Source organism: Tetrahymena thermophila, assembly GCF_000189635.1.
Source record: "Tetrahymena thermophila SB210 genomic scaffold scf_8254555, whole genome shotgun sequence".
In the NCBI taxonomy this organism is placed as follows: Eukaryota; Ciliophora; class Oligohymenophorea; order Hymenostomatida; family Tetrahymenidae; genus Tetrahymena; species Tetrahymena thermophila.
The window spans coordinates 107,555-129,518 of NW_002476326.1; the positions used below are offsets into that span (position 1 = coordinate 107,555).

General features: G+C 22.5%; 8 protein-coding genes across 8 annotated transcripts; 5 read left to right on the forward strand and 3 right to left on the reverse strand. All coding sequences in view use genetic code 6, as the record gives it.

The window, feature by feature from the left end:
• Positions 1 to 1,549: 1,549 nt before the first annotated feature.
• Positions 1,550 to 2,890, forward strand: TTHERM_00408900 (tetratricopeptide repeat protein; the record flags this gene model as incomplete). The annotated part of the gene is made up of 1 exon (XM_001020782.1): positions 1,550 to 2,890. One exon carries the CDS (start codon positions 1,550 to 1,552, stop codon positions 2,888 to 2,890), a length of 1,341 nt encoding a protein of 446 aa, XP_001020782.1.
• Positions 2,891 to 3,987: 1,097 nt separating this feature from the next.
• On the forward strand, positions 3,988 to 5,846 carry TTHERM_00408910 (tetratricopeptide repeat protein). The gene has a single exon (XM_001020783.3). It carries the CDS (start codon positions 4,035 to 4,037, stop codon positions 5,766 to 5,768), a length of 1,734 nt encoding a protein of 577 aa, XP_001020783.2. The 5' UTR covers positions 3,988 to 4,034; the 3' UTR covers positions 5,769 to 5,846.
• A 954-nt stretch (positions 5,847 to 6,800) lies between these two features.
• TTHERM_00408920 (tetratricopeptide repeat protein) lies at positions 6,801 to 7,995 on the forward strand (the record flags this gene model as incomplete). The annotated part of the gene is made up of 1 exon (XM_001020784.2): positions 6,801 to 7,995. Exon 1 carries the CDS (start codon positions 6,871 to 6,873, stop codon positions 7,993 to 7,995), a length of 1,125 nt encoding a protein of 374 aa, XP_001020784.2. The 5' UTR covers positions 6,801 to 6,870.
• Positions 7,996 to 8,784: 789 nt separating this feature from the next.
• Positions 8,785 to 10,116, forward strand: TTHERM_00408930 (tetratricopeptide repeat protein; the record flags this gene model as incomplete). Its single annotated transcript, XM_001020785.2, has 1 exon — positions 8,785 to 10,116. The coding sequence occupies one exon, from the start codon at positions 8,785 to 8,787 to the stop codon at positions 10,114 to 10,116; it is 1,332 nt and encodes a 443-aa protein (XP_001020785.2).
• Positions 10,117 to 10,572: 456 nt separating this feature from the next.
• Positions 10,573 to 11,694, forward strand: TTHERM_000408939 (tetratricopeptide repeat protein; the record flags this gene model as incomplete). The annotated part of the gene is made up of 1 exon (XM_012798807.1): positions 10,573 to 11,694. The coding sequence occupies one exon, from the start codon at positions 10,573 to 10,575 to the stop codon at positions 11,692 to 11,694; it is 1,122 nt and encodes a 373-aa protein (XP_012654261.1).
• Positions 11,695 to 11,945: 251 nt separating this feature from the next.
• TTHERM_00408940 (hypothetical protein) lies at positions 11,946 to 17,033 on the reverse strand (the record flags this gene model as incomplete). Its single annotated transcript, XM_001020786.2, has 7 exons — positions 11,946 to 12,690; positions 12,749 to 13,453; positions 13,511 to 14,174; positions 14,301 to 14,784; positions 14,844 to 15,233; positions 15,320 to 15,360; positions 15,419 to 17,033. 7 exons carry the CDS (start codon positions 17,031 to 17,033, stop codon positions 11,946 to 11,948), a joined length of 4,644 nt encoding a protein of 1,547 aa, XP_001020786.2.
• Positions 17,034 to 18,400: 1,367 nt separating this feature from the next.
• Positions 18,401 to 20,035, reverse strand: TTHERM_000408949 (nitrogen permease regulator-like protein; the record flags this gene model as incomplete). Its single annotated transcript, XM_012798808.1, has 5 exons — positions 18,401 to 19,387; positions 19,456 to 19,587; positions 19,645 to 19,705; positions 19,766 to 19,846; positions 19,926 to 20,035. 5 exons carry the CDS (start codon positions 20,033 to 20,035, stop codon positions 18,401 to 18,403), a joined length of 1,371 nt encoding a protein of 456 aa, XP_012654262.1.
• A 617-nt stretch (positions 20,036 to 20,652) lies between these two features.
• Positions 20,653 to 21,381, reverse strand: TTHERM_00408950 (hypothetical protein; the record flags this gene model as incomplete). Its single annotated transcript, XM_001020787.3, has 1 exon — positions 20,653 to 21,381. One exon carries the CDS (start codon positions 21,379 to 21,381, stop codon positions 20,653 to 20,655), a length of 729 nt encoding a protein of 242 aa, XP_001020787.1.
• Positions 21,382 to 21,964: the final 583 nt, after the last annotated feature.

Below are 21,964 nucleotides of genomic sequence, written 5' to 3' on the forward strand. Positions count from 1 at the left end.
AAGGCTCTCAATAAAATATTCAAAAAATAAAATTTTTATTTAACGGCTAGCAAAATATAAGATGCTTGTATACAATCTGTCTATCAATAAATATAAATTAATAAAAATGAAAAATACTTTGCATCATTTCTAAATAAGTAAGAATTTATATTCTAAAAAAATAGCATTCAGAATTTAGAAAAAGAAATAGATTAGAAAATTTCTTTGTTATAAAGGTATAAATTTTATATAAATTATTATTAAAAGCAGGCTATCTAAGTTATTTTAAATATTTTAAAAGTGAATAAGACTATTTTGATGCAAGGTTAGATCTTATAAATATTATGCTCCTATTTTAGGTTTGTAAATTAGATTAATAAAATCATTTGTTATAGGAGTGTTTTTATTTGACAAAATTTATCTTTAAGTATAATGAGAATGAAAAAATAAGTTTGAAATTTTTGAAATTAATTGAAAAAAAAGATTTACATTTTAATTTAATTAAAATATAACTTAAACAACTTAAAAAAGCAAGATCAAGTCTTTAAATCATTAAAACAAGAATTAAAATCAAATCTACTCAGCTTTTAAATTTATTAAAATCTTGGCTTAAAATTTCAATATTATTAAATTATCTATTTTATCAAATTAAATGAAAATAATTATTTACCTAAATCATCATATATTAAGTATGGTACTGCTAAATTAAGGTATTTTTCACAAAAAAATGGATATGATTAAGGTAGTTTTTCTAAAAAAAATCTTAAAATGAATTAAAAAAAAATAAAGTACTTTACTTAAAATTAAAAACAGTCTCAAGATTTTTTAAATATAATCAAGATAGTTGAGTGAGTAAGCGTACTTACTTATTATATGAGGATATTATAATAATTTTTTTTTTTTTCAAATAATAAAAATTCAAAATTTTTTATTATAAAATCACTAAAATTTAATTTTATGATTTACTTAAATGACCTCCTTTCTTTTACAAATTTAATTTGATTCATAAGTACATACATAATAAATAATAAAAAATGATATTTTTTATTTAATTTTAAAAATTAATGGTAATGTACTATTTAAAAGCAATATTAATTTTTTTAATTTGCTAAGTGCAATATTTTACTTACTTTTTTTTATTATTAATTAAATCTTTCATTTATTTTTGGATCAGAAAAATATCTCAAGATTCTAAAAGAATTTAGAAAATACAGAATATTTTAAAAATTTATTAAACTAAAAGATTTGATTTAAATTTATCTGAATGAGACAAATTTTTTGAGTAATAATCTAAAAATAAAAAATTAATAAAATTAAAAATTGCTTGAATTAAATGAAATAGCTATGAAATAGATGATGTCATATATTAAAGATAGATAAATAATTAATAGACACCTTTACTTAACTTAAATTTATGCTCAAATAAATTTGTTAAATAAAAATATTTTATTTTTTATTAAATTCAAGATTTTTGTTATTGAAAAAGATTCACAATATTTTTTATAATATTTAATGAATATAAAATAAAAAAAATCATACAAAATTACTAAATTTATTAATTATTTCATAAATGGATAAAATTGAAGACAAAAAAAAAATAAAATATACAAAAAATTTGAAAGTTCCTCCTTACAATTTGTAAAATGATGGTAAATATTACAACGATACATTAAAATTCAATGCGCACTAGGGTCATGGGTTTGCAGCTGAACAAGCGAACAATCTGGTTGATTAATATAAAGGAGATAAAGCTGTTGTACTTAATGAGAATGTGAAAAACGGACCTGATAGAATTGTAAATGGAGTTTAGATACAAACTAAATATTGCAAGAATGCTTAAACTGCTGTTTAAAACTGCTTTAAAGATGGTAAATTTAAATATAGTGGTTAATAAATTGAAGTTCCTCCTGAATAATATGACGAGGTGGTACGATTGTTTGAAAAAAGGGGAATAAAAAATGCTATAATCAGAAAGGGACATGTCAGCTATAAAGTAGCTAAAAATATTGCTAAGTTTGGTACTATTGAAGGTCTTACCTATGATGTTGTTACTGGTATAAATATAGGTATTAATGCTTTTGGTATTAGTGCTTTATTCAGTTTTGCTTTTACTAAATGGAATGGAGGGAGTACAGAAGAATGTGTTAAAAATGCTTTATAAACATCTTCATAAATTTTTGGAATGAATGTTGTGTCACATGTATTTTCTCAATAATTCGCTAGATCTAGTTTAAACGGTTTTGCTCATTAATCGACACTAAATGTATTGTAAAAGGTCTTAACTAAAGATTAATTTGCTACATTTGCTAATAGCTTTAGAGACGAGGGTGCTAAGAAAATTTATGGTGCTGCTGCTTAACAAAATGTTGCTAAAATGGTGAAAGGTTAAGCTGTCTTTGCTGCTGGTATCTTAGTCCTTTAAACAGGTTGGGATGTAATAAGTGTAACAAGAGGGAAAATATCTGGAAAATAGCTTGCTAAAAATTTTTTCAGTAACCTTGGTAGCGCTGGAGGTGGTCTTGCTTGTGCAGTGTATGGAACTTGTATAGCAGGACCTGTTGGAGGTTTAATCGGGGGAATAGTAGGTGGAATAATTTCTTAATTTGCCGTTAAAAAAGTACTTGATTAAATTACTCCTGATGATCTAGATGAGATGGCAGAAATTTTAAATAATTAAATTATAAAACTTTAGAAAGAAGAATATTTGCTTACTGAATAAGAGTTTAATGAAGTTCTAAATAAAATTAAATCATAAATAAACAAAGATTTCCTTCAAAATATGTTTGAAAGCTCAGATAGATAATAATATGCTAAAAAAAAATTAAAAGATTATTTCTAATAGGCTTTAAAAAATAGACCAAAGGTTAAAGTAAATGAAGAAATTAATAATTATTTTAAAAATGAAGGATGAGATAAATATTCATACACAAATAATAATAAAAATTATATTAGCATTTATTATATATATATATGATCAAAAATATTTTTGTGTTTAAAATGAAACTAATATTTATTCAAATTTCAAATATTACTTTTTAGATATTTGATTCTTAAAATAAAAGATTTAATCATTTTATTTATTTAAATTACAATATTTATTTCAAATAAATTCTTATTTTTAAAATTTAACTATTTTTTATTAAATCTGATATTGAAATTAAATTACAAATTGTAATTAATATTTATGAATTATAGAAATATATTTTGGATTTAATTAATATTTAAGGAAATTTATTTTGAATAAATTTAAGAAATTACGAATTATTGATATTTATATTATGTATTTATTTATTTGTTTCTCCTTATTAATTTTTAAAATTGAAATATTTTTAGTTCATTGATATATTAAATAAGCCCAGTATAGAAAACACTTTTCTCAAGAAAAATCTGGCTTTAATTAAACCATATTGAAAATTTTTTAGAAACCGGCCTTAATATATTGCGGACTTAATAAATAAACCTATACCTTATAATTTATTAAGAAAATTACACAAAATTATAATTATCTTAAAAATGCTATAAAATACATTTTTTCTATCTTAGCTACTTTTAAAAATGTAAATAAAATAATATTTAATAATTTTCCCAAAGGAAGAGGTACATAAATATCTAATATAATAAACTAGACAGCTACACTTTTTAGTGAAAAAACAATATTTCGAGTTCTTTAATATTGAGATTTTAACTAATTTTTAGTAAAGTGTTTTGTTAATTACAAGCTAGATAGATAGACTTCAATTTTTATAATTTTTGAATAGAATCATTTATTTATTTTTTGAATAAGAAAAACATAGTAAGTAATCTTCTAAAAAAATTTAGAAAATACAATATAATTTAAAAATTTGTTTAACTCTTCACTTTGATTAGAATTTATCTAAATGTGACAAATTTTGTAAGTTAAAATCAAATACTAAAATTTAGAATAGATTTTAATTAATGATAGATAAATAAAATATTATATGGATTTGATAATAATTATTTTTATTTATTTTTAAGAAATAAAAACATGAAAAGTTTAAAATTTGTAATTAAAATAAATTTAAATAGATTAAAAAATGCTTATATTTATTTATTAGTTGATGAAATTCAATAATTTTTGTTATTTAAAAAGACTCACACACAATATTTTTATTATAATTAAACAATATTAAATATCTAAAATCTTAATAAATTACTAAATTTATTAATTATTTCATCAAATGGAAGACAAAAAAAAACTAAATACAAACAAATTGAAGATTCCTGCTTACAATTTGTAAAATGATATTAAATGTTACAACGATACTTTAAAATTCAAAGGACCCTAGGGTCATGGATACGCAGCTGAACGACTGAACAATCTGGTGGATTAATTTAAAGGAAAAAAAGCTGTTGTTCTTAATGATAATGTGAAAAATGGACCTGATAGAATTTCAAATGGAGTTTATATACAAACAAAATATTGCAATAATGCTTAAGCTACTTTTAAAAGCTGCTTTCAAGATGGTAAATTTAGATATAGTGGCTAGTAAATTGAAGTTCCTCCAGAATAATATGACTAGGTGGTAAAATTGTTTCAAGATAGGGGAATAAAAGATGTTACAATAAGAAAGGGACATGTAAGCTATAAAGTAGCTAAAAACATTGCTAAGTCTGGAACTATTGAAGGCCTTACGTATGATACAGTTACTGGTATAAAAATGGGTGTTAATACTTTTGGTATTAGTTTCTTATTAACTTTTGCTTGTACTAAATGGAGTGGAGGCAGTACAGAAGAATGTGTCTAAGAATCTTTGTTAACAGCATTATAAAGTTCTGGAATGACTGCAGTTTCACATATATTGTCTCAACAATTCATTAGATCTAGTTTTAACAGGTTTAATAATTAAAAGACACTAAATCGATTGAAAAAGCTTTTAAGTAAAGATTAATTGACTTCGCTTGTTAACAAATTCAAAAAGTAGGGTGTGAAGAAAATTTATGCTTAACAAAATGTTGCGAAAATGGCGAATATTTAAATTATCAATACTGTAAGTATTTTAGTCGTTTAAACATTTTGGGATGTAATTGAAGTAACTAGAGGAAAAATATCTAAAGAGTAGCTTTTAAAAAATTTTATTTGTAACCTCAGTAGTGCAGGAGGTTCTCTTTGTGGTACACTGTATGGAACTTGTTTAGGAGGACCTGTTGGAGGGTTGATTGGGGGAATAGCAGGAGGATAAGTTGCTTAATATGCTATTAAAAAAATACTTGATAAAATTACTCCTGATCTAGATAAGATGGTAGAAATTTTATAAAGCTAAATTTGTAAACTTTAGCAAGAAAAATATTTGCCTACTTAATAAGAGTATAAAGAAATTTTAAATAATATAGAATAGCATTTAAAAAATTTTTTTTGTAACCTTGTAAGTGCTGGAGGTGTTTTTGCTTGTTCAGTGTATGTAATTTGTACAGGACCTGTTGGAAGTTTAGTAGGGACAATAGTTAGAGGATAAGTTACTTAATATATTGTTAAAAAAATACTTGATAAAATTACTCCTGATCTAGATAAGATGGTAGAAATTTTTTAAAGCTAAATTTGTTAACTTTAGCAAGAAGAATATTTGCTTACATAATAAGAGTATGAAGAAATTTTAAATAAAATTAGTTTAGAAATAAAAGAAGATTTCTTTAAAAGCATGTTTGAAAGCTCAGATAGATAATTATATGCTAAAAAGAAGGTAAAACCTTATTTCTAACAGGCTTTAAAAAATAGACCTAAAATTTAAGTAAATGAAGAAATAAATAAATATTTAAAATTTAAATTATGAGATAAATGTAAAAATAAATACAAATTCTATTAGTATTTATATATATGATCAAGTATATTTTTGAGTTTAAAATTAATCTAAAACATTATTTCAATTTATTTTTTATTATTTTTTGTTCATTAAAAAAGTTATTTCTTAATAGTTTGCTGAATTTAAAATCATTAAATTTTTAATATAGTCATATAAATAATAATTGTTGATAGTAGAAATCAAAGCTTAATATTCTGATTTATCATTAAAAAAGTATTTAAGAAACATTTTTAAGATATCGTTTTGAGTATGAATTAGACAAATTAATTTTAAAAAATAGTCATTTGATACTTAAAAATATGATTAAGTAAATTTGTTTGTTTTAATAATCTAAAAATAAATAACAAATTTTATAAAATTAAATTATAGAAAGTAGAATGAATATTAACTTACTTAATAAGAGTTTGATGAAGATCTAATTAAAATTAAATCACAAATAAACAATAATTTCCTTCACAACATGTTTGAAAAATCTGATATAAAATAATATCTTAAAAAAAGGGTAAAATCTTATTTCAAATAGGTTTTAAAAAATAGATCAATGATTTAAGTAAATAAAGAAATAAATAATTATTGAAAAGAATAAGGATGAGATAAATATTCTTACACATTAATTAAAAATTATATTAGTATATACTTTGATATATGATTAAAAATATTTTTGTGTTCAAAATTAATCTAAAACATTATATCAACTTATTTTTTATTATTTTTTGTCCATTAGCTAAGCTATTTCTATTTATTTTAATTTCAAATAATATTTTACTGAAATAGCTTAGAAACATTTCATGAATTTTAAAAAAAGCATTTGTTCTATTATTAATAATTTGCTGAATTTAAAAACATTTAATTTTTTATTTACTCTGATAAATATTAATTGTTGATTAGTAGAAAGTAAAGTTTAACACAGTAATCTAACATTAAAAAAGTATTTAAGAAACATTTATAAGAAATTGTTTTGAGTTGAATTAGACAAATCAATTTTAAAAAAATAATGATTTTTGATACTTAAATTAATCATTAAGTAAATTCCATTTGATAGTATAATCAAAATAAATAACAACACTAACAAATGATAGTTAAATAAAAAGAAATTCATGTGTTCTTTGCAAACAAATAAACTATTGTTTTTAATGAAAATATCAAGTAATTAACATAAAAAATTTAGAAATAATATTCTGAAAATCCTCATGATATACAATTACAAACCATCTTAGTTTAAATTTACTATAAATATTAAAATAATTACAAAATTGCATTAAAGATGATAAAAGATATATTGTTATAAGATAAATTACAAATGGACGCAAGGCTAGATTTAGCTGAAGTTATGCTAGAATTTAATATAGGCAGCAAAGAAGATATCTAAAATTTAATCAATGAATGTTACAACTTAGATTCAAATTATTGGCGTACATATTTTACTCATATAAAATACTACGATTCGATTGACTCAAATGATCTATTCCTCAGTAATGTACTCTAGAAATTTCTTATAAAATTCCCAGATAACATATGGCTGAAGGTTTATCTGTTATAAGTATTATCTGATTCAAATAAATCTTAATTAAAAGAAGAAAATGCAAAAGAAATTTTGGATTCTGAGTTTCTTGACTATGACTTGATGAGAAGATTATCTTACTTTCTAATGAATGTAGGATTTAATGATAAAGTTGTATAGTTGTTAGAGTAAGGTTTAAAGTTAAATCCCAATTCTTTTATTTGTTTAAATAATTTAGGATACTTTATGAAAACTAATCATAAAAACAATCTTAAATGCATAGAACTTTGTAAAAAAGCTTTACAACAAAATTGTAGAAGTTTGGCAACATTAAATAACATAGCTTATACATATTAAAATATGAATAATTACAAAGAGAGCACAAAGTACTTAAAAAAATGCTTAGATGTTTATTCTTATAGTCCTTGCTAGTTCTAAAATATTGCATATAATTATTAAGAAATAGAAGAATTTGAAATGTCATTTTATTATTTGTTAAAAGGATTGAAAAAATTTCCTAACTCTGCTATCTTAAATGTATAATAACAACTCATATTTTTTTAAATAAGTGATGAAGGAATAATAGACAAAGAAGAATTCGAACTTCTTTCATAAAAAAACTGTGATTTATAATTAAAATTAAATGAGCCTTACTATTATAACACTCATCTAATATTTAACTTAGTATTTTAATGAAATTTTAAATAAATTTTAAAAGAATAAATTAATTATAATAAGTTAGTTAATTGTAAAATATATATAAAAGTAATTAAAAATAATAAAACTACAAATTTAAACTATAAAAATATTTTCATGTTTTTTAGTTACAAAATCATTAAAATATATTTTTTTTTATACATAATTACCCTCCTTTTTAAATCTTAAAATGTTCCCTTGTAACCTCATTTTACAAATTTTATTTAATGCATAAGTAGATATAAAATAAAATTTATTAAACTATACAATTTATCTGATTGGAACAAACTTTATAGGTTAGAATTAAAAAGTAAAAAATAAAAATAGTTAATAATTATTTAGAATTAATTCAAATAAATGACAGATAAATAAAACAATTGTACATGTTTAATAAATAATTTGATTTAGTTTTAAGCCTAATAAAATAATTTGTGTGAAAAAAGAAAATATCTTTTTTTGAAATAGAAAATTTTTTATGAAATAATTTGTAAAATTTAATATAATTAAAAATTATTTAGAATTAGTTCAAATAGGTATCAGATATATGACGCTTAATATTTTAAATGTATATTAATAATTAATAAAAACTTTTATTTAGCTTAAATTGGTATTTAGATAAATTTGATAAATAAAAGTATTTTATTTAGTTAGCTAAACTTTTATAAAATTCAAGATTTTTATTATTTAAAAAGACTGACACGAAAAATTTTATAATTTAATTAAATAAAAGAAAAAATATTAAATCTTAAAAAAGTCCTAAATTAATTAATTAATTAAATATTTCATAAAATGGATGACCAAAAAAAAATCAAATATACAAAAAATTTGAAAGTTCCCCCTTACAATTTGTAAAATGATGGTAAATATTACAACGATACTTTGAAATTCAATGCACGCTAGGGTCATGGATATGCAGCTGAACAAGCGAATAATCTGATTGATGAATTAAAAGGAGATAAAGCTGTTGTTCTTAATGAATATATTAAAAATGGACCTGATAGAATTGTGAATGGAAATTTAATTCAAACAAAATATTGTAAGAATGCTTATTCTACTTTTAAAAACTGCTTTAAAGATGGTGAGTTTAGATATAATGGCTAATAAATAGAAGTACCTCCAGAATAATATGACGAGGTGATACAATTGTTCCAAGATAAGGGAATAAAAGATGTTACAATAAGAAAGGGACATGTCAGCTATAAAGTAGCTAAAAACATTGCTAAGTCTGGAACTATTGAAGGCCTTACGTATGATACAGTTACCGGTATAAAAATGGGTATTAATGTTTTTGGTATTAGTGCTGTATTAACTTTTGCTTTTACTAAATGGAATGGAGGGAGTACAGAAGAATGTGTCAAATAATCTTTATAAACAGCATCATCAATTTTTGGAATGTCTCTCGTGTCACATGTATTTTCTCAATAATTCGCTAGATCTAGTTTTAACGGGTTTGCTCATTAATCGACACTAAATGTTTTGAAAAAGGTCTTAACTAAAGATTAATTTGCCTCATTTGCTAACAGCTTTAGAGGCGAGGGAGCTAAAAAAATTTATGGCGCTGCTGCTTAACAAAATGTTGCTAAAATGGTGAAAGGTTAAGCTGTCTTTGCTGCAGGTATCTTAGTCCTTTAAACAGGTTGGGATGTAATTGGTGTAACAAGAGGAAAAATATCTGGAAAACAGTTTGCTAAAAATTTTTTCAGTAACCTTGGTAGCGCTGGAGGTGGTATTGCTGGTGCAGTGTATGGAACTTGTATAGCAGGACCTGTTGGAGGTATAATTGGGGGAATAGTAGGAGGAATAATTTCTTAATTTACCGTTAAAAAAGTACTTGATTAAATTACTCCTGATGATCTAGATGAGATGGCAGAAATTTTATAAAATTTAATTTGTAAACTTTAGTAAGAAGAATATTTGCTTACTTAATAAGAGTTCAATGATTTTCTAAATAAAATTCAATCAGTAATAAACAAAGATTTCCTTCAAAACATGTTTGAAAGCTCAAATAGATAATAATATGCTAAAGATAAGGTAAAACCTTATTTCTAATAGGCTTTAAAAAATAGACCAAAAATTTAAGTAAATAAAGAAATAAATGAATATTTACAAATAGAAGGATGATAAAACTTATATTAGTATTTTAAAATAAGATCAAATATATATTTGTGTTTTTTATTTAATCTAAAACATTATATTGAATTACTTTTTATTATTTTTTGTTCATTAACTAAGTTATTTCTATTTATTTTAATTTCAAATTAAATTTTACTAAAATAGCTTAGAAACATTTGAAGAATTTAAAAAATATTTTTTCTTTTAATAATAATTTGCTGAATTTAAAAACATTAAATTTTATATTTAATCAGATAAATAATAATTGTTGATTAGTAGAAAACAAAACTTAATATTCTAATTTATCATTAAAAAATTTTATAAGAAAAATTTATAAGATATTGTTTTGAGTGTGAATTAGACAGTCAAATTAATTTTATAAAAATATTGATTTTTGATACTTAATTATATCATTAATTAAATTCTATTTAATTTTATAATCTAAATAAACAACAGGATTAACAGATGATAGTTAGCGAAAAAGTAATTCACGTGTTCTTTGCAAAAAAATAAACTATTGTTTTTAATGAAAATATCTAACAGTTAACAGAAAATATTTAGAAATAATATTCTGAAAATCCTCATGATATATAGTTGCAAACCATCTTAGCTTAAATTTACTATAAATATTAAAATAATTACAAAATTGCATTAAAGATGATAAAAGATATATTGATATAAGATACATTAGAAATAGACGCAAGGCTTGATTTAGCTGAAATTATGATAGATTTTAATTTAGGAAGCAAAGAAGATATATAAAATTTAATCTATGAATGTTATAACTTAGATTAAAATTATTGGCGTACATATTATATTCATATAAAATACTACGATTGGATTCAATCATAAGATCTATTCCTCATTATTGTGCTCAAGTAATTTCTTATAAAATTCCCAAATAATATATGGTTAAAGGTTTATCTGCTATAAATATTATCTGATTAAAATAAATCTTAATTAAAAGAAGAAAATGCTTAAGAATTTTTGGATTCTGATTTTCTTGACTATGATTTGATGAGAAGATTAGCTTACATTCTAAGGAATGAAGGATTTAATGAAAAAGCTCTATAGTTGTTAGAGTAAGGTTTAAATTTAAATCCCAATTCTTTTATGTGTTTAAATAATTTAGGATACTTTATGAAAACTAATCATAAAAACAATCTTGAATGCATAGAACTTTGTAAAAAATCATTACAATAAAATTTTAGAAATTTGGCAACATTAAATAACATAGCTTATACATATGAAGACATGAATAATTTCAAAGAGAGTACAAAGTACTTAAAAAGATACTTAGATATTTATTAGAGCCCTTATTAATTCAAAAGTATTGCATATAATTATGAATAATTAGAAGAATTTGAAATGTCATTTTATTATTTGTTAAAAGGACTTAAAAAGTTTCCTAATTCTCCTATCTTAAACAAAAGATAGTAACTTATATTTTTAAAAATAAGTGGTTAGGAAATAATAGACAAAGAAGAATTCGAAAGTCTTTCATAAAAAAACTGTGATTTATAATTAAAATTAAATGAGCCTTACTATTATAACCCTCATCTAATATTGAACTTTGTATTTAAATGAAATTTTTAATAAATTTCTATAATCCAAGAATAAATTTAATATTGTCAATTGAGTAATTGTAAAATATTTATAAAAGTAATTAAAAATAATAAAAATACAAATTTAAACTAAAAAAATTGATTAAAAAGTAATCATTAATTAATTAATAGTTAAGAAATAAGTAAATTAATTAGTTAATTATTAAGATATTTAATATTTAAATTTTAAATATTATTTATTTATTTATTAATATAATTTATTATTTGTCAATTTCAATTAAAATGTATTCTATTTTTTTCTTCCTAAATACTTACACGACGTTAAGGTTATCCTTGAGGTGGTGCTAGTGATTTTATCTGGCTTTTATATTATTATTGGATCATCTAGTTGCTGTTATCGATGACAATATTTTTTTATTTTTTTAAATGGCCATTGTATATTTCTTAAGCAGTGTCAAAACAATGATTGATTAATTCCTTTAGCAAAGTGCATTATTTTGAATTTATTTTTTGTTGGTTCATGTACTCGTCTGGAACTTAAAGTGTTTGTCTTTTAACCTCTTCGAATGTTTTATATTTATCTTTTTTCAAGCTTCTCTTGACTTACTTAAATGTTTATAGTTTTACATTGATTGTAATGTTATTGGAGTTAGCATCCATCACTCCGTTGGACTAATTTTATTATAATTCTTGATTCATTTTGTTTTGATGATCAGTTTATTTTATTAAAAAGTCAAGAATAAACTTAGATATTCTAATAACATTAATGTTTCCTTTATCTTTTTTACAAAAACTTAAAATTTAATCTTTAATGTTAATTTCAGAATTGATTCTTTTTCTTTTTTTCTACTTGAAGATTTATCTGTACTTTTGTTCGTCTGACTGGTCCTTCTTATCTCCATCGCTCTTAGACCAATTAATCCAATTTTTATCAACACAAAATCCAATGTCCTCTTCTTCTTGCACATATTATTTTCTCAAAATCGTGCAAAAAGGAGCCCAGTGGAAGTAGATATCCCTAAATTGATAATAAAATTTGTAAGTAAATCCAATAACAAATAATAAGAAATCTTTACCTGTACATTTTAACCCAATAAAGTCTAACATATGGATTAACAAGAGAAGCTGATGATACAAGCTATTCCCAGATTACTTATGCAAAGAGCATATTTTAATGATAGTCTAACTTAAATTGCATGTCTTCAACAAAGCTATTAATATTTACATGCACATACTGTTTTAGAATGGCAAGATAATTGATGTAGTCTTGGCATTTGACAAAATTCAACCTAGCTTTTTCTATTTTTTTAATTAAGTACATAAACATTTGGTGGGGGAGATAAGAATTTGAGTCTTCCTTTCTTAGAAATTTATCATAAAGATATATCCCTTTCATATTAACTTGATTTTTCTATACCTTGAAATCCTATATCTATTGATTAATTTAATCAATAAAGACTTAAAGGTCTTGATTTTCTGTTTGAATAACTACTCCTTTAGACTCTTTGACCTTAGAGTAACCATTTATTCCATTTTCGTTTGAATTCCCATTTTTATATGGTTGACTATTTCCATTTACTTACTTTACTTCACCATTATTCTCTTCTATCATTTTATCATTTAATTCAATTTTAATATCTTCTATTTCATCTTCTTCTCCTTCTCCAAATTTATTTTTGCAAATTAATTCATTCTTCATCAAAAAGAAATAATAATTCATAATAATAGCTTTAAATACAACATCGTTCAAAGAGCATTCAATATATTCTAACTCTAAGCACCTATTAATTAATATTTTAAATTATTCTTGATCAATAATGTACAATTAACTATTTTACCTTATAACTTCCTTAAGAATAGTCTTTTTAAAGTAAGGATGATTAGTCAGCAAAAGCGAACCAATTAAATTGGCTCTGTATATAGAGTCATCAAACCTATTAATAGAATTATCATTTTCTTTTATGAGCTTAAGGAGGTATCGAATAGTATTTTCAGGAGGATATTATTTGTCAGCATCAACTGATATATTTTCGTCATAACAGTAAGGAAGACCTCTGATAATCGTCATCAATATCATATATTTCTTGTAGCTTTAAAAATTATTAGGCAGAAGTGATTTATCCTAACCAATTACATTCTTTTTAATAAGCTCTTCTAACAAATTAAAACATTCTTACCTAGCCTTTTTGACCTTAGATGAATTTCTAATAATTACATCCAAGATCTCTACTTAAAGGTCAGTTTCTAAATCATCTTTTTAGATTATAAGTTTTAAGTTCTTAACTATATCATATGAATCCTAGTCATAATTTTTATTTCTAAGCTATCTTAGCAGATAGAGAGTAACCGAAATATATTTGTATCTATGTTTTTTATCCTTCATCAGTTAAGTCAAGAGTGAATGGAGATTCTATTGAGGAAAATCCAAAGAAAGTAAGTACTTATTAGAAGGGTCTATTTTTATCCATACTTTCTCTAATTCATCTTATTTCTTCTTTGATCCTAAAACCCATAAGTTGATAAATAAATTATGAATAAACAAATAATTGAATTTCTAAATAAAACAAATAATTTTTATGATAAATAAATAGAATTTAAATGGTTTCTTTAAGAAAGTTTTGAAAATACCTTATTGCTTTTTTTTGCTGTCGTCTTCGTCATCCTCTTTCTTTTTACCGTTATTTTTACGAGTTTCTGATCTGTAGGCGACATCTCTTTTGAATTTGTGGTTTTTATCAAGAGTGATCATCTTAATTTCATCATCTTTTTAAATGGAAACATTTTGCTGATCTTTATCCCTAACTTCTGATACGATTAATTCAAGCTTTCCTTAGAAAAATCTAGATGACTTTAATATTAATGGTACTATCAATCTTCCATTACCAAGATTATCTTTGGTAATTATTTTAGGTTTTTCATCTTTGTGGGCTTGGCTTTTTGATTCCTCTCCTTCTTCATCAGAAGAATCTCCTTACTCACCTATTGTTTCATTTTCTAGCATTCTCATTTAGTGTGAATGGATGCAATTTTTCTTTTCGAGCTCATTTCTATAATAGTTATGGTATCTAAAATACTCTTCTTATAAAGCAGTTTAAGTTACTTGCACAGAAATCTTTTTAATAAAATAGCAAATTGATTTTACAGAAATAAAACAATAGTTAGTTATTTTACTTTGTTTTCTTTACGAGAATCTTCATATTCAAAAGCAAAGTGAGGGATACCTGTGCATTCTATAAATTACTTTCTGAAATTTTTATCTTTTATTGAGTAGTTTTTATGAATAAATTTAAATATATAGTCTGTAGTTATTTTTTAGTCTTTTTCTGCACTATCGAGAATTGAATTTACAAATTCACTTCCTTTGCTATTACACTTTATAGCTAAAATATGGAATATTAATCTGGCTTTTAGTATATACACTTCGTCTACAAATTTTTCAAAACCAAAAGTAAGCTCATCAGCACATGATAAGGGAGCTACTTCTTCTCCTTGCTCCACCAAATAATTTAATTTCTCAAATTATTTAGCCATCAGTAATCTGAATTCAAATGCATTTTCTTTCTTTTTAAAAATAAAAAAAACAATTTTCAAAACCCATGCTTTTCATTTTCATTAAAAAGTTTTATTAAGTTTTAAAAATTAATTACATCACTTAGGAGAGTTTTGTAATACAAATCAGTCATATATCCTATATTTTTTTAAAACAAGATTTGTATCTAAAATAAATTATCTTTAAATTTATTTACCATTTACGCCTATTAGAATCCAATAATCAACATGGTACCTGGTACCTACTGATACTTTTTATTAGCATATTGAAAAGTTAATCAATTTAAAATATTAAAGCAATCTAAAATTTTATTCTATTTAAGTTTAAGCAAGCAAAGGTGCTAAGAAAAATTCATCTATACATCCAAGCTTGTAAAAACCCTAGGGAAGTTAATCTAGTGTATAGTCAAATTGCTTAGTTATGTTTTCTTAATAGTTATACATTGAGTTAGCAATTAATTTATTGCTTTGAAAGGGAGTTTAGTTTGAATCGTTTTCCTCGAAAACTGTAACAGTCATATGACTTTACGTGAATATATTTGGAAGGAAAATAATTTTGTAAATATTAAGGTATTCTGAAAGATCTTAAAGCTGCTATTGAGCAATAGATTTCAATATTGATTCGATAAGAATTAGAGTAACATCTAGTCTCTTTTTATCAACACCGATGCTTGAAGCTATCAAGACTTAATTATTTTTTTAAGTTTTAAAATTAGAGAGTTCTGTCTTAAATTTGCCAATGCATATACCAATATGATCGGTTTTAATTTTCTTCTGAATTGAATATTTAAATAGTATTTTTCCATTTTCGTCAATTAATTATTCCTTTAAATCTCCTGAACAAAGAGCCAAATAATCGTATTCTTATTATTAAAATATAGTTTTATCACTTTGAACAACTACATTAAGATCTGTTATGAAGACTTCCCTGTCTAAGCTAGGTACCCAATATTGAGCACTTCTAACAAAATACTCAGTTAGAACAAATATTTCATTAATTTTAACAGTTTGAATATCGCTAAACTCGCTTTCTTGTGTATTAACATATCTTTCATTTTCTAAAAAGCGAATTCCTGCTACAGGATTCTCCATTTCATAATCAACAGTTAACAAACCTTAATAATTCAATGCCTCAACCTAAATTTAATTTTAATCATCATTTGGATTTTCATCCTAATTATCAATTGCACTTTGCATTAATTCCTTATCGACATCAAAAAATAACTATATTCCAGATATTTCTTTATTTTCAAAGCATTTGCGATGTGTTACGATGTACTAATCTATTGAAACAGGTGTTGGAAGAATTGAAGATAAAATTAATGCTTGCTTTTCAGGTGACATATAATAATACTCCCTTAAATTTAATATATCATCACCTTGTATTTTTTAGTAAACAATATTTGTCAGATTCATTTGTTAAGCATATAAATGCATATTCATGCTTTCTGGAATTACATTTTCTTCCTTTTTACCTATTACATCTTTATCTAATCCTTCTATATTCATCTTTTCTTCTATCATTCTATCATCTATATCAGATAAAACACTCATATTTCTTTATAAATTCTAAACTCTAGGATCTCCCATCATTGATTGCTATTTTGCTATCTCATTTAACCCATCTAATCCATCTTTTTTGACATTCTTTTAATTCTCTCCTTAAAAATTTTTATTATTATTTTGATTTTCTTTATTTTCGAATCCTTCAACGATTGTGAGTAAAAACTTGGTCTGACCTTTTACTGTTCTCTTTTTAGGATCTATTTCTAAAAATATTGATTGCTTTTCTACATGTAACCTATATGTCATATCTATCTAAGCCTATTTACACTTTATAATAATTTGCGAACTTTTTGAATTTTTGGATTAAATAATTAATATCTTTCAAACAAAAATTCTGATATAAAATTTATGTCTATTTATATATTAATTAATTATAATTTTTTCATGCAATCATTTCAATTTAAATAAACCACTAAAAATGTTTGAAAATTAAAATATACAAAAAAGTAAAAATAATTAAATTACATATTATATATTTATTCTGAAAAATTGAAATTAAGAACTAAATCTCATATAAATTAGTATTTGAAATACAAATTTTTTAAAAAATAGAAATCAATACTACAAATAAAAAAATAAAATGTAAATTATATTAATATGCTAATTTATTTAAAAGATAGGCTTTTAGTAGTTTCGTATTTTTTTTTAGAAAACAGCAAAAGAGAAAAAACATTTTAACTTGAATTTAAATAACTAAAATAGATTAAAGAGTGCCAAAAATAAATAAATAAATTATTATTTTATGATTTTTATTTGTTTAAAAAAAAACAAAATAAATTGTTGATTAAATCTTAAATAATTCTAAACTATACTTAAATTATCTAAAAAACATTTTTTCTAACTAGCTTAAATTTTTATAAGAATTAATAGGAAAATAACTTTTACTTCCTAGAATTTATTGAAAAATATTTTTTCATTTTACAAGTTTAAACTTTAATAAAATTAAATTTAAAAATAGGTTTTTAATGGTTTTGAATATTTTTAAAGAAAATAGTAAAAGTGAAGAAACAAATTAACTTGAATTATTATAACTTTGATAAATTAAATAGCATTAAAAATAAATAAATTAATTATAATTATATTATCTTTATTTGTTCAAGTATAAAAATAAAATAAATTGATATAATATTTATACAATTTATTCATTTTAAATTACTTAAATCTTAAATGACTCTAAATTTTATTTAAATTAATTAGCTAAAAGAATATTTTTTCTAACTAAATTATATTTTTTAAGAATTAATAGATATGAAATACTTAATCTCATATATTTTATAGAAAAATACTTTTCATTTACATTTACTCAGTATGATTATGAATTTTTTAAAAGCTAAAAATAACATTTAAATAATTTAAATGATGATAATCAGCTAAATATAAGTTGAAAATTAGTTATGTCTTAAACACTTCTAAATAATTTTAAATTCTAATAAATTAGCAAAAAGATAATTTTATGACAAAGTTATATTTTGATGAAAACTAATCAATTTATTTGAAACTTTTATTTTAATAGATTTTATTTAGTTTTTTGATTTATTATTAACTTATTTAATTATATTTAAAATGTAACAAATAAAAAACTTAAATACTATTTAAATAAATTAGAATGATGATCAACGATATATTAGTTATATATTACTTATATCTTAAATACTCCTAAATAATTCTTCAGATATTTAAAATTCTACTAAAATTTAATCTAAAGGGGCATTTTTTCTTACAAAGTCTTTAAATTCAGCATTTTTGATAGAAATTAAATTTTAATTTGAGTTATGCTTCATGTGATTAGGTTTTTTGGAAGTTTTGTATTCTTCTTCATTAATTAAGTTTTATATATTAATTTCATTGAATAGATCTATTTCTCTGTTTGCTAAAATGTACAAATGAACTCTTTCTATCAATTCGTGAATGATTCCAAAATGAACAAATTAAACTAAGTTAATTTTTTCAAATCTTAATCTGTTTTCTAAAACAATATCTTAGACTGATTTTTACTTCTAAAATTAAAGATATAGGTAAATAATTTCAGAAGGATCTATTTTTCTTTCAGGGTTTACTAAAATATATCTAATGCAAGTTTATTAGAGCTGCTAATTTTGCATAAAATCATGTATTTTAGCAGTCACTTGATAATGGTTATTTAACCTAAATATATCTACAAATTTAATCATATTATGGTAATAAAGGTTTTTTAAACATATTTTTAACTTTTAAAGATCTTTATTTAACTCTCTTGATATTTTCTTTACACATTTTTCTCCATTTACTTCCTTAAAAACTTTATAGAGTTCTGAATCAAATTATTCTAATACTCCATCAAGAGCTTTACTTGCTATTGAAATTATTTGGTTAAATAGATTATAAATATATATATATAATAAATTACTGAATAAAGGGAGAGGGACTAGATAGTCTTTTATTTCTATAATATTATCCTCTACTCCTTAAGGCTTAATAGAGTCTATGTATTTGATAAATACATATTACTCTTCATTATATTCTAATAAGCATTCCTTCTCTGAATTTAATGATTAGTATAAGTTCTGAATCTTTTCAGAGATAATTTTTTTGTCATTTTTATAAATGAAGTGAGTTTCAATCTAATAATCAATTAGTTAATTATTAAAATATTATTTATTCTATCTCATTTTAAAATTTTATTTTTTACTTCTAATGATGTAAAAAAGAAAGCTAGTTTTCTTGTTATTTCTTAGTACCAAAATTTTCTTGATAAATATTGCTCCTTTCTTACCATAATACAAATATTGAAGATGTACTTTTCTCTTGAATATATTTTCTCCTAAATTAATAAATTAATCCTATTATAAAACCAAATTTAATCTCATTTTTATTTTACTTTTTCTTTGTTTCTTAACAAAATTGGCAAACCAAGAACATAATAATGCTATCTAAATTCACTATATTATATAAATACAATTTTCTTCAAAGTAATAAAACAAAAAAAATTCTATTTTTACGTAATTATCAACTTTCCGCAAAGCTCATCTTTTGGAATTACAAAATCCTATATTTGATCAAAGTCCTTCTTCAACTCATCTCTTAAAAAATAGATTTAAAATTAGAGATTTAGTTGATTGTTCTTAAAAATTTATATTTAATTCTCTAATAACAATTTACTCAGGATAGCAATAAACAATAGCATTTCCAACTATATCATGAAATTCGCATACAAATATAGCTTCTGCAATTAAATTAATGCAGCTTTATTGTTGAATTTAATTATCCATGGATATATTATTAATCTAAATATTATATTTATACTTTATTTGCTTTGTTTAATGAATAAATATTTTAATAACAAATGATTTAACTATCAACAAAATAAGTAGAGTATTTCAAAAGATACTCTTTTATTACAAAAATATTTATCTTAAATAACTATTTAAAATTAATGCCAAATTATTAAAATTAATTTAAAAATAAATATGAACTAGAATAATGCAAGCAAATAAATATTAAAATATCAACAAGTAAGTAATTTATTTTATAACACTAAAATAAATATTTAAAAAGCAAAGCTTAAAGCAAAAATATAATTTTTATGAACAAAAAACATCTAGTTTTAAATAAAATGAATGCATTTATTCTTAAAGATGACAACCAAGAAGAAAAAAAACAAGCTTAATATAAATAAAAATAAATTCATTTTTAAGAAAACAATTTTAGGTTGACTGCTTTTCTTATTTCCAAGATTTTTTTAGAATTTTCTTGATGTATTCATTGACTGACTGAATGAATAGTAATTAATTTAATAATCATCCGCATTTAAAACAGCAGCCTTATATTTATTTTAATATTCCAACAAATATGGGTATTTATTTAACTGATCGCATGTTTGATTTAATCAATAATTGAGAACAGGATCTTCTGATCTATCTAAAACATTGCTTTTAGATTATTCAAGATGTCTACGTTCCATATATATATCGGTTCTTTTACCCTTTTTATGACCTCCCTTAACAATTGCTTTCTTTAATTCCTACTCAGTATTAGTTCTATCATCCCAGAAGTAGTTGAGCTTCTATCTAATAGAGCCATATGATTTATCAACAACCTTTAAGTCAACCAACAAGGGAGAGTTTTGCTTAACATGCATAAAAACTTCAACACCGTGGAATCTGAATACACAATCAAAACCAGCCATTAAAGAATTGTTTTTATATCTTGCAGTGCACATACCAGTGACAGTATTGCCATAACCTTCACTAATTGATTTCAAAAAGTGGAATTAAATAATATCACCAGCTCTAAAATCAGGAATTTTGAACTCTCTTTAACGGTCAATTGCTAACTTTTCGCGCTATTCAACTTCCTTAATCAAAGCGCGTCCCTCTAATCTAGTAGGATGAGGATAGACAGGTGGCCAAGTATAATTAGGATCATCCCATTTTACTTACTTTGGCTTTCTAGATTTATGATATTTATTAGGTCTTTCAACATAGTCCTCAATGTAGCTAGTCTTATCGAATATAGAACGCTAAGGCTTATATCTATAAACTATGCTATTGCTTTACTGATTTACTAATTATGTAAAATTAAAAACGCCCTTTTACAATTATTATCTTAAAAACATTCTCTTCTACTTACTTACTAAATAATTTATTTCTTTATATTTCTCTCTTCTTTGTGTTTGCAAAGCTTTGATTTGATTTGATTCGATTGCTTGATAGATTGCTTGTTTATTTAATTTTCACTTTTTTCGAATAATCTTAAAAGTTTATTAAATTTAATTTAGATACAGATCCTATACTAACTAATTCAAAGAATCAATCAATATTTTACCTTAACTTAATTTCTCTTAAAAAGCAAAAAAAAAAAGTCAACACTAAAATATGGAGTATTTAATCTTCTAAAATATTAATAGGATACTAACAACTAACTTATTTAAAAGCATAACCTTTAAATTAGTTTTAATTTACTCAATTATAATTAATTATTATTTGAAATAAAATTAAATTTAGTATGTTAATTAAATATTCGGATAGATAAGAGTTACAATCATCTTGTTTATTAGCTAATTATTTAAAATATATTTTATTTATGGAATTATAACTAATTATTAATTTAAAGAAAGATAAATTTAGGATATTAATTAAATGTTTGAAAAGATAAGAGATACATACAATAATCTTGTTTATTAGCTAATTATTTAAAAT